At 42.9% G+C, this 12197-nt stretch overlaps 1 protein-coding gene across 2 annotated transcripts in view; it reads left to right on the top strand.

Moving 5' to 3' along the window:
- The window catches only part of LOC137324598 (protein transport protein Sec23B), a 71935-nt gene that overhangs the window by 1149 nt on the left and 58589 nt on the right, over window positions 1-12197 (top strand). The window contains exons 2-3 of one of the 2 annotated variants that reach the window (XM_067989076.1): window positions 3427-3649; window positions 5467-5524. In XM_067989076.1, the coding sequence (XP_067845177.1) occupies window positions 3429-3649; window positions 5467-5524 (279 nt within the window). In that variant the 5' untranslated portion in view covers window positions 3427-3428. Of the gene's footprint in view, window positions 1-3423; window positions 3650-5466; window positions 5525-12197 lie in introns of both variants that reach the window. The other variant, XM_067989075.1, reaches the window with a different exon arrangement.

Raw genomic sequence — 12197 nt, 5'->3', positions numbered from 1 at the left:
GGCAAGAGGAGGTTAGAGATAGGGAGGGGTGAAGCCATGGAGGAATTTAAAAACAAGGATGTGAATTTTGAAATGGAGGCATTGCCGGACCAGGGACCAATGTAGGTCAGCGAGCACAGGGGTAATGGGTGAACGGGACTTGGTGTGAGTTAGAATACGGTCAAGAGTTTTGGATAATCTTAAGTTTACGGAGGATGCAAGATGGGAGACCGGCTGGGAGAGCATTGGAATAGTTGAGTCTATAGGTAACAAAGACATGGATGAGGGTTTCAGCAGCAGATGAGCTGAGGCAGGTGCGGAAACGAGCGATATTACGGAAGTGGAAATAGGCGGTCTTGGTGATGGAGAGGCTATGGAGCTGGAAGCTCAGCTTAGGGTGAAATAGGTTGTGAACGGTCTGGCTTAGCCTAAGATAGTGGCCAGGGAGAGGGATGGGGTCGGTGGCAAGGGAACGGTGTTTGTGGCGGGGACCGAAGACAATGGCTTTAGTCTCCCCAATGTTTAGTTGGAGGACATTTCTGCTCATCCAATACTGGATGTCGGACAAGCAGCGTGACAAATCAGAGGTAGTGGAGGGGTCGAGAAAGGTGGTGGTGAAATAGAGCTGGTTATCCTCAGCGTCCACGTGGAACCTGACGTGTTGTATGAGAACCCACAACCGTCTTCTTAAACCCCTCTCCCCTGCCCCTACACCAAGTGCGAGGAGCTCATGGACTTCTTTGTTTCTAAGATCGAGACCATTCGTTCAGCTGCCACTTCTCTCCCTTCCCCTAACCCACCAAGCCAAGGATCCCCCATGCCCCAGCCCTGAACTTGCATCTTTCTCCAGTTTCTCTCCTATCTCCCCTCTTGCCATCTCTGAGCTCATCTTGTCCATGAAACCCACCTCCTGCTCCAACCCAGCTTCCCTTCCTGACCTCCATGTTAGCTGATTTTGTTAATGGTTCCCTCTCCTCGGGTACTGTCCCCACCCCCACCCCCCACTTCAAATCTGCTGTGATCAACCCCCTCCTCGAAAAACCCACCCTTGACCCCAATGTCCTTGCAAACGATCACCCCATCTCCAATCTCCCTTTCCTCTCCAAAGTCCTTGAACATGTTGTCACCTCCCAAATCCATGCCTAGCTTTCCTGCAACTCCATGTTTGAAACCCTCCAATCAGGTTTCCACCCTGCCACAGCACCGAAATGGCCCTTATTAAAGCCACAAATGACATCCTATGTGACCGTGACCATGGTAAACTATCCCTCCTCACCTTTCTCGACCTGTCTGCAGCCTTTGACACAGCTGACCACAACATCCTCCTCCAATGCCTCTCCTCTGTCGTCCAACTGCCCTCGCCTGGTTCCATTACTATCTATCCAGTCGTAGCCAAAGAATGGCCTGCATTGGTTTCTTCTCCCGTTCCATTACCGCTGAAGTCCCCCAAGGATCTATCCTTGGCCCTCTCCTATTTCTCACCTACACGCTATCCCTCGGCAACATCATCCAAAAACACGTCAGGTTCCATGTGTACGCTGAGGATAACCAGCTCCATTTCACCAACACCTCTCTTGACCCCTCTACTACTTCTATCTGGTACAACAACAGAAAACTTTTGAATACATATTTGAATTCTGGACTGAGATGATAAACTATCTAATCTCATCAGAATTTTTATTTTATACGCTCACATTATTGCCAGTTACTGATATTTGTATTTCACTCGTGTATTTGGTTTAAAATGTCTCCTTTTTAAAAAAAATAAAAATGTTCTAGCCCTGTTGTTTAGTTTATTGTGCCCTTGCGTGTAACATTTTTTCCTCTGTTTCCCCCACAACTCTTTTTTCTCTCCCCCCCCCCCCCCCCCCCCCCACCCCCCACCCCCATGCACAATTCTCTCTTTGGTCAAGTGTGTTTGACGCACATTGGGATACCTCATCAGACTGAGTTTAGTTTTCAGGGGATATAATACCAACCCAGCTCACGTAATGGCAAAGCCCTGTGTGTGGACTGATTTCTGGAGCAAGCTGCACAGTAACATAGTTAATGTATTTCTGCACCAAACCTTTAGGGGAAGTTGGATAGTCTAGGCTAGGGTCTTCTCTATTATCACTGTCATACCACTTTGACTGGCAGACAGATGGTGCTTTTCTGTTGCATATTTTTTTCCCTTTCCTGCATTCTGAGATGGCACGCTGTGCTTCTACAACTTATTCAAACCAGGAAGCCTAGAAGTGGAGCAACTCGCCCAAACCAGGCAGGGAAATTGAAAAATCACAATTTTTCTGAAAGGATGCCAGTTGTCTTGATGTACATTACTTGGCAGACCTTGGTTCTGGCAATTTCTGTGTTTGTTAAGGGAGCTGTTCTTCATTTTCTTGCATCAAAAAGGCCCTCTGTAATGGAGTCGCTCAAAATGTTTCAGTTATAAAACTGAATTAGCTGTTTAGTTCTTGGAGATTTCTGTGGTGTTGTTTACAAAAGTTCAATGATACGCTGTTGTATGGTGATAGGAGCAATGTAATGTGTAACGCGCAATATATTATCCTACTAAGAAAGAGTTGTTTAGTGTTGCTAGAAGTAAACACAGCTTGAGGTTAATGCTGTTTAATGAGGAAAATTTGCAGTTTCGAAGGTGGTTGTAAATTTCTGGCTCCAGGTCAGAAAAATGTATGAGATTTATTCTTAGGATTCTTTTGCACTTAGATATTACTTATGATACTCCGATGTGTGTTATCGGAACTGTGTTGGGTGCTCTCTAAACTTTAAAATTTAAATTGATTTGGGTAACTGACATTCACAGTATTATCCTCAATATCAAGTAATACTATGCTATTTGCTTACCAGATGCTGGACTCTTAAACTGCAGAATTGTACAATGTTGGGATTGAGTCGATCCAGTGCTACACAGCTTGAATTGTTTGGACTGATTTCATTTTGAATTCAGAGGCTGGAAAAATTACTCCTATAAATGTAGTGAATGTTGTACTGTCCGTGACCAGACACCATGAATAACTTTGCTCAGTGGCCAGTATGTATTGTGGAATGTAATAATCGTTTCAATGTAATGAACTGCAATGTTGTATTTGTGAGGAACATATCACCAGAAATTGAAGTAATTCCTAGGATTTTTCCAAATTGTCGTGTGTCCTACCATGGTCTAATATTGTATGTGTACGTGGACAAAGGTACAAGGCAGCATGGCCCTGTAGTTATGTCACTTGAAGAAAACTGGAAGGCAAGGAAAGAGGAGTATGACCATGTGTGTGTATATGTCATTTTAAAAAAAAAATCCCCCTCCATGCACCTAAATAAGAGAGTGGTCATTTTTTTAAAAACAAAAATTAAAATAACGGACTTGTATTATGTGTATATGATACATTCGGAGCAGCTCACTGTCCTTAAATTTCAGAGTGCTATCTTGTTTTGTTTTTTCTCCAGTAGTCATGGCAACGTACTTGGAATTCATTCAACAGAATGAAGAGCGAGATGGTGTTCGGTTCAGCTGGAACGTGTGGCCATCCAGCCGACTCGAGGCTACACGCATGGTGGTTCCTTTGGCTTGTCTCTTCACTCCTTTAAAAGAACGCCCAGATCTGCCACCAATACAGTATGAACCTGTGCTGTGCAGCAGAGCTACCTGCAGGGCTGTCCTTAATCCGCTGTGGTACTGTATCTGTATTTTACCTGTAAGCTAAGTAACAAGATGTCTTGCCATAAAGCGAAAGAGTTCCAAATTTTTCTCCTTTAGCTTAAAAGAAATCTCACTGTTGGTATATTTGTTAAAATTAATCTCAGTTAGTATTTTTTTAAACTTCCTTTTAGTTCTTTGTACAAAATGTTGTCAACAATATACTACTCCCCGCCCCCCCCCCCCTCACAATAAACCTATAGTAATGGAGTTAGATTCGGTAATGTTTCAGTGTGAACCTCATCACATGTCAACACAGATCACACTGCCAGCCATTACTGGGAGTAAACAGACCCAACAGTGAACAAAACCATCCCATAAGGTTCAATTTGTTTTAAAGGTGCACAAAAGCCTCAGGTACTTGGGGCGGTTACAAAGCAGTAATCTAATCTTAGGTTTGAGATGACACTTAAGACTTCCAAAAGAGCTTTGTTTTCAGTGTTTTATAATAGACACCACTGAACTCCTTTGATTAGATTACTGCCTTTTGGCCAATTTTTCCATTTCATCTGATCACATCACATTTACATTTTGTGTTTTTTTTTCTCCTGGATTTGTAATCTTGTTTATTACAAGGTGCTTGTGCCAACAATGTTGTCCTAAGCCTGTTTTGTGAATTAAAACTATTTCCACAAAATTCACATTTAAGTGCACCTTTCAGCTTTTTCCAGCAGGAATTCAATTTTGGGTAATTGCACAGGATTATGCGCTAATTTCCTCTTGTACATGTGTCAAATTAGATGACTAGTGAAACCCATCTTTTCTTTATATGGTCTTTAGACTAATCTTTGGGGAGTCTCAATTTGCACTAGAGGCTTTCATATTCACATTAGAGGCTGTTAGATGAACAGACTCACATTCAAAGTGTGAATGTGGATATGATTGAGGTGCTGTCTTATTGGGAACAGAATGAAAGCATGTAGCTTGCAGTACCTGGGCCCTTGAAGCAATTGAGTTGATTATATTCCGCTTCCTTGCATTGCCAGGTGCAGTAACTCCTCCGTCAGTTTCCCTGATGTTTCAGTCAGGTAAACTGTGATGGAGAAATCAAGAATACTTTTACATATGCAGTGTTCTGATTTGAGGAAGGTGTGGTACAGATTAGGCATTATATACATTGAGTAAAAATAGCTGAAAATATTTTAACTGCTCTTTAAAAAAATTAATAGCCCATGAAAAGTTTTGCTTTTAAATGTGGAGAGTATGGAGTACTTTGTATGAATTTTCATGGAGGTTTTAATAAAGATGAAATTGCCCTTTTACTCCTGATAATGCAGTCTGGTACGCCTCACTGGGGCACCAACATAGCGTGTGATGGCAGGGGAGGACATAAGTTCAGTGTGTCACTCCACTGAGTCCCAAGTCTCGGCTGAGCTGCTGAGTGGAGACCAGGCACTGCCCCCAGAAATAGTGAAAGTAGTGAGCGTTATCCCTTGCAAGCATTCAGTGATTGGTCCAAGTGGACTTGGGTTGGCAGGGGAAAGACGAAAGATGTAAAATTTATTTTACAGTCACATCATTAAGCACAGAGTGATCTGTAGGTGGCATAGCCTGAGTAATTTGTCAGATTGGTAGAATGCATGCTTACATCCAAAAGTTTCACCCATCCAGTGAGTTTTGTGTGTAGGCAGGGACACAAATGGCAAAAGAAGCAACCTTGCCCATTTTAGGAATGTTCAAAACAAAATAAAATTATTAATATCTGTTAATGTGATGTTGAAAACAAGAACTTTATTTTTCCAAGTAACAAAAATGACATGTTGATTTTTTTTTTTGTCTTTTTGAAAAAAAAGTCAAGTGGACTACGGAGCAAAACTATGGGCATGTAATTTTTGTTTCCAGAGGAACCAGGTAAGGCCTGAGGAATTTTAATATTGTACTGTATATCTTGTCATATGCAAGCTATTAAAAGGAAAAGTAAGAGTTGGTAGAAAGAAATGAAAAATTTGAACTCTGTCCTAGCATTCTATTGTTATGTTCCTCATTTAAATTTTCAACACCGACAATCTATGGAATGTAGTGGCTCTTTCAAGGATGGAGCACTACAGCAGAGTTTTGCAGAATAATTTCTATTCAGTGGAAAAGTGTTGGAATAATTCTTTCAAAACAACTTTGAGCATAGAAAACTTCCGTTGCAAATTTCAAGGACTTCACCTAATGAAAAGTTATATTGCTGCTGGCCGCCTTTGTGAATGAGAATACCTACGTATCCCACTTGTTTGCTAACCGTGGTAGAGAACCAGTTATAGAATTTGTTTTAAAAACACCCAGTGGGTGGGTCAGCCTGTGGTCAATCCGCATACTCCCTGCTAAAACACTTCTACGTAGGATTTACTCAGGATGAATTAATTCAACAAAGAGATTATTCATTTATAATCAGCAGTAAATATTTGATGAGCAGTTGTTGCTCACTATAGCTGATCTGCAACCGTACATACATATACACACTGCCTGATTTGTGGTGTGTGTGGGTACACACACGGAAATAGCGGACCTGTTAAATAATTACTTTGTGTCAGTGTTTACAACAGAGGAAGAGGATAGCATGCCGGATGCCCCAAGGAAACTAATTTTGAATCAGGGACTCATCATAATTAACATAAGCAAATTAACAGTAATGAAGAAAATAATGACACTAAAGAGTGACAAATCCCCAGGACCTGATGATTTCCATCCCAGGGTTTTAAAGGAAGTAGGTAAGCACATTGCAGAAGCCCTAACTATAATCTTCCAAAGTTCTTTTGAGTCAGGAACTGTTCTTCCAGATTGGAAAATTGCACGTCACTTCGCTATTTAAGAAAGGTGAGAGAGGGAAACCACGGAATTATAGACCAGTTAGCCTAACATCAGTTGTCGGGAAATTACTAGAGCCTATAATTAAGGATAGAGCAACTGAACACCTTAAATTTTCAGCTGATCAGAGCGAGCCAGCATGGATTTGTAAAGAGTAGGTCATGCCTGACAAAACTGATTGAATTTTTTTTGAAGAGGTGATTAAAGTAGTGGACAGAGGAATGTCTATGGATGTTGTTTATATGGATTTCCAGAAGGCATTTGACAAAGTCCCTCATAAGAGACTGTTAGCTAAAATTGAAGCTCATGGAATTGATGACAAATTATTGATCTGGTTAGGAAATTGGCTGAGCAGCAGAAGACAGAGTAGGGATAATGGGCAGGTACTCAAATTGGCAGGATGTGACTAGTGGTGTCGTACGGTGATCTGTGATTATTCACTGTATTTATTAATGACTTAGATGCCTGGATAGAGAGCTGCAAACCCAAGTTTGCCGATGGCACAAAGGTAGACAGCATTGTAAGCAGTGTAGATGGAAGCATGAAATTACAGAGAGATATTAAGAGATTAAGTGAATGGGCAAAACTGTTGCAAATGGATTTCAATGTAGGCAAATGTGAGCTCATCCACTTTGGATCTAAAAAGGATAGATCAGAGTACTTTCTAAATGGTGAAAAAACAGTGGAGGTCCAAAGAGACTTAGGGGGACATGTACATACATCATTAAAATGTCATGGACAGGTACAGAAAATAATCAAAAAGGTTAATGGAATGATGGCCTTTTTTAGCTAGAGGACTAGAATACAAGGGGGTAGAAGTTATGCTACGGCTATACAATGCCCTGATTAGACAACACCTGGAGTACTGTGTTCAGTTCTGGGCACCGCACCTTAGGAAAGATATATTGGCCTTGGAGAGAGTGCAGTGTAAATTTACTAGAATGATACCTGGACTCCAAGGGTTAAATTACGAATGGAGATTACACCAAACAGAGTTGTAGTCCCTGGAGTTTAGAAGATTAAGGGGTGATTTGATCGAAGTTTTCAAGCTATTAAGGGGAACTGATAAGGTAGATCGAGAGAAACGGTGGATAGGCAATGGCTAACATTTAAGGAACAAATGCATGAATTGCAACAATTATACATTCCTTTTTGGCACAAAAACACAAAAGGAAAAGCGGCCCAACCATGGCCAACAAAAGAAATTAAGGGTAGTATTAGATCCAAAGAGGAGTCATATAAAGTTGCCAGAAAAAGTAGCAAGTCTGAGGATTGGGAGCAGTTTAGAATTCAGCAAAAAAGGACCAAGAGATTGATTAAGAGGGGAAAAATAGAGTTTGAGAGTAAACTTGCAAGGAACATAAAAGTGGACTGTAAAAGTATGTAAAAAGAGAAAGATTAGTGAAGACAAATATAGGTCCCTTACAGTGAGAAACAGGAGAATTTATAATGGGGAACAAGGAAATGGCAGAGCAATTAAACAAATAATTTGGTTCTGCCTTCACAAATAACTTCCCAGAAATGCTAGGGAACCAAGGGTCGAGTGAGAAGGAGGAATTAAAGGAAATTAGTATTAGTAAAAAAAAATAGTGCTGGAGAAATTAATAGGACTGAAAGCTGATAAATCCCCTGGATCTGCATCCCAGAGTACTAAAAGAGGTAACCATGGAAATAGTGGATGCATTAGTTGTAATCTTCCAAAATTCTATAGATTATGGAACAGTTCCTGCAGATTGGAGGATGGCAAATGTAACCCCACTATTTAAAAAAAGGAGGGAGAGAGAAAACAGGGAATTACAGACCGGTTAGCCTAACATCAGTAGTAGGGAAAATGCTAGAGTCTACTATAAAGGATGTGATAACAGGATATTCAGAAAATATCAATGGGATTAGACAAAGTCAACATGGATTTATGAAAGGGAAATCATGTTTGACAAACCTACTGGAGTTATTTGAGGATATAACTGGTAGAATAGATAAGGGAGATCCAGTGGATGTGGTGTATTTGGATTTTCAGAAGGCCTTTGATAAAGTCCCACATGAGGTTAGTGGGCAAAATTAAAGCACATGGGATTGGGGGTAATATACTGGCATGGAATGAAAATTGGTTAACAGGAAATGGAGAGTAGGAATAAATAGGTCTTTTTTGGGGTGGCAGGCAGTGACTAGTGGGGTACCGCAGGGATCAGTGCTTGGGGACCAGCTATTCACAATATATATCAATGATTTGGATGAGGGAACCAAATGTTTTCCAAGTTTGCTGGCGACACAAAACTAGGTGGGATTGTGAGTTGTGAGGAGGATGCAAAGAGGCTTCAAGGCGATTTAGACAAGTTGAGTGAGTGGGCAAATACATGGCAGATGCAGTATAATGTGGATGAATGTGAAGTTATCCTCTTCAGAAGGAAAAACAGAAAGGCAGAGTATTATTTAAATGGTGATAGATTGGGGAATGTTGATGTACAAAGGAACCTGGGTGTCCTTGTACACCAGTCACTGAAAGCAAACATGCAGGTGCAGCAAGCAGTTAGGAAGGCAAATGGTATGTTGGCCTTCATTGGAAGAGGATTTGAGTACAGGAGCAAGGATGTCTTACTGCAGTTGTACAGGGCCTTGGTGAGACCACACCTGGAATATTGTGTGCAGTTTTGGTCTCCTTACCTAAGAGAGGATATACTTGCCATAGAGGGAGTGCAGCGATGAGGAGAGATTGGGTCGACTTGGCCTGTATTCATGAGAGTTTAGAAGAATGAGAGGGGATCTCATTGAAAGGTACAAAATTCTGTCAAGGCTCGACAGACTGGATGCAGGGAGAATATTTCCCCTGGCTGGGGTGTCCAGAACGAGGGGTCACAGTCTCAGGATATGGGGTAGGACATTTAGGACTGAGGTGAGGAGAAATTTCTTCTCTGAGGGTGGTGAACCTGTGGAATTCTCTACCACAGAAGGCTGTGGAGGCCTAGTCACTGAATATATTTAAGAAGGAGATAGATCGATTTCTAGACATAGAAGGCATCAAGGGGTATGAGGAGGGAGCGAGAATATGCTATTGAGAGAGAGGATCAGCCATGATCATATTGAATGGCGGAGCAGGCTTGAAGGGCCGAATGGCCTACTCCGACTCCTACTCCTACTTTCTACGTTTCTATGTATCTAAACTATTTCTGCTGGTTGAGAAGCCTAGGACTAGGAGACATAGCCTAAAAATTAGAGCCAGAACTTTCAGGAGTGAAGGTAGAAAACACTTCTAGGCGCAAAGGATGGTAGAAGTTTGGAACTCTGTTCCGCAAGCGGCAGTTGATGCTAGCTCAATTGTTAATTTTAAATCTGAGATTGATTGGTTTTTGTTAACCAAAAGTATTAAGGGATATATGTGGCTAAGGCAGGTATATGGAATTATGTCACATATCAGCCATGATCTCATTGAATGGCGGAACTGGGCCAAGGGGCTAAATGGCCTACTCCTGTTCCTGTGTTCCTTTATGGACATATGTGTATGTTTAGTATGTACAGATGTGTGTGTAAATATAGTACGTATATGTGTGTGAATATATATCGTGTACATGCACGTGTGTCTCTGTGTCTGTGTGTCTCTGTGTCTCTGTGTCTGTGTGTCTCTGTGTCTCTGTGTGTAGGAGATGTGTACACATTGCATGAATATTTTTTTTTATAATTCATTCGTGGGATGTGGGCGTCACTGGCAAGGCCAGCATTCATTGCCCATCCCTAATTGCCCTTGAGAAGGTGGTGGTGAGCCTCCGCCTTGAACCGCTGCAGTCCGTGTGGTGAAGGTACTCCCATAGTGTTAGGTAGGGAGTTCCAGGATTTTGACCCAGTGACGATGAAGGAATGGCAATAAATTTCCATGTCAGGGTGGTGTGTGACTGGAGGGGAATGTGCCGACGGTGGTGTTCCCATGCGCCTGCTGCTTTTGTCCTTCTAGGTGGTAGAGGTCACGGGTTAGGGAGGTGCTGTTGAAGAAGCCTTGGCGAGTTGCTGCAATGCATCTTGTAGATGGTACAAACTGCAGCCACGGTGCGTCGGTAGAGGGAGTGAATGTTTAAGGTGGTGGATGGGGTGCCAGTCAAGCGGTCTGCTTTGTCCTGGATATTGTCGAGCTTCTTGAGTGTTGTTGGAACTGCACTTATCCAGGCAAGCGGAGAGTATTGCATCACACTCCTGACTTGTGCCTTGTAGATGGTGGAAAGGCTTTGGGGAGTCAGGAGGTGAGTCACTCGCCGCAGAATACCCAGCCTCTGACCTGCTCTTGTAGCCACAGTATTTATATGGCTGGTCCAGTTAAGTTTCTGGTCAATGGTGACCCCCAGGATGTTGATGGTGGGGGATTTAGCGATGGTAATGCCGTTGAAAGTCAAGGGGAGGTGATTAGACTCTCTCTTGTTGGAGATGGTCATTGCCTCGCACTTGTGTGGCATGAATGTTACTTGTCACTTATCAGCCCAAGCCTGGAGGTTGTCCAGATCTTGGTGGATGTGGGCATGGACTGCTTCATTATCTGAAGAATGGTGAATGGAGCTGAACACTTTGCAAACATCCCCATTTCTGACCTTATGATGGGAAGGTCATTGATGAAGCAGCTGAAGATGGTTGGGCCTAGGACACTGCCCTGAGGAACTCCTGCAGCGATGTCCTGGTGCTGAGATGAGTGGCCTTCAACAACCGTTACCATCTTCCTTTGTACTAGGTATGACTCCAGCCACTGGAGAGTTTTCCCGCTGATTCCCAGTTTTACTAGGGCTCCTTGATGCCACACTCGGTCAAATGTTGCCTTGATGTCAAGGGCAGTCACTCTCCTCACTGCTGAAATTCAGCTCTTTTGTCCATATTTGGACCAAGGCTGTAATGAGGTCTGGAGCCGAGTGTTCCTGGCGGAACCCAAACTGAGCATCGGTGAGCATGTGATCGGTGAGTAAGTGCCGCTCGATAGCACTGTCAATGTCATCTTCCATCACTTTGCTGATAATTGAGAGTAGACTGATGGGGCGGTAATTGGCCGGATTGGATTTATCCTGCTTTTTGTGGACAGGACATACCTGGGCAATTTTCCACTGTCTGGTAGATGCCAATGTTGTAGCTGTACTGGAACAGCTTGGCTAGAGGCACGGCTAGTTCTGGAGCACAAGTCTTCAGTACTGCAGCCGGGATGTAGTTGGGGCCCATAGCCTTTGTTGTATCCAGTGCACTCAGCCGTTTCTTGATATCACATGGAGTGAATCGAATTGGCTGAAGACTGGCTTCTGTGATGGTGGGGACCTCTGGAGGAGGCAGAGATGCACAGAGGCTCAGCACTTCTGGCTGAAGATGGTTGCAAACGCTTCAGCCTTGCCTTTTGCACTCACATGCTGGACTCTGCCATCATTGAGGATGGGTATGTTCATGGAACCTCCTCCTCCTGTTAGTTGTTTAATTGTTCACCACAATTCACGACTGGAAGTGGCTGGACTGCAGAGCTTTGATCTGATCCGTTGGTTGTGGGATCGCTTAGCTCTGTCTATAGCTTGCTACTTCTGCTGTTTAGCATGCGTGTAGTCCTGTGTTGTAGCTTCACCAGGTTGGCATCTCATTTTTCGATACGCTTGGTGCTGCTCCTGGCAGCGCTCCTACACTCCTCATTGTACCAGGGTTGATCCCCTGGCTTGATGGTAATGGTCGAGTGAGGGATATGCTGGGCCATGAGGTTACAGATTGTGGTGGAATACAATTCTGCTGC

Source organism: Heptranchias perlo, chromosome 8 (genome assembly GCF_035084215.1).
Source record: "Heptranchias perlo isolate sHepPer1 chromosome 8, sHepPer1.hap1, whole genome shotgun sequence".
Lineage (NCBI taxonomy): Eukaryota > Metazoa > Chordata > Chondrichthyes > Hexanchiformes > Hexanchidae > Heptranchias > Heptranchias perlo.
This window is presented reverse-complemented; position numbering and strand designations above follow the sequence as displayed.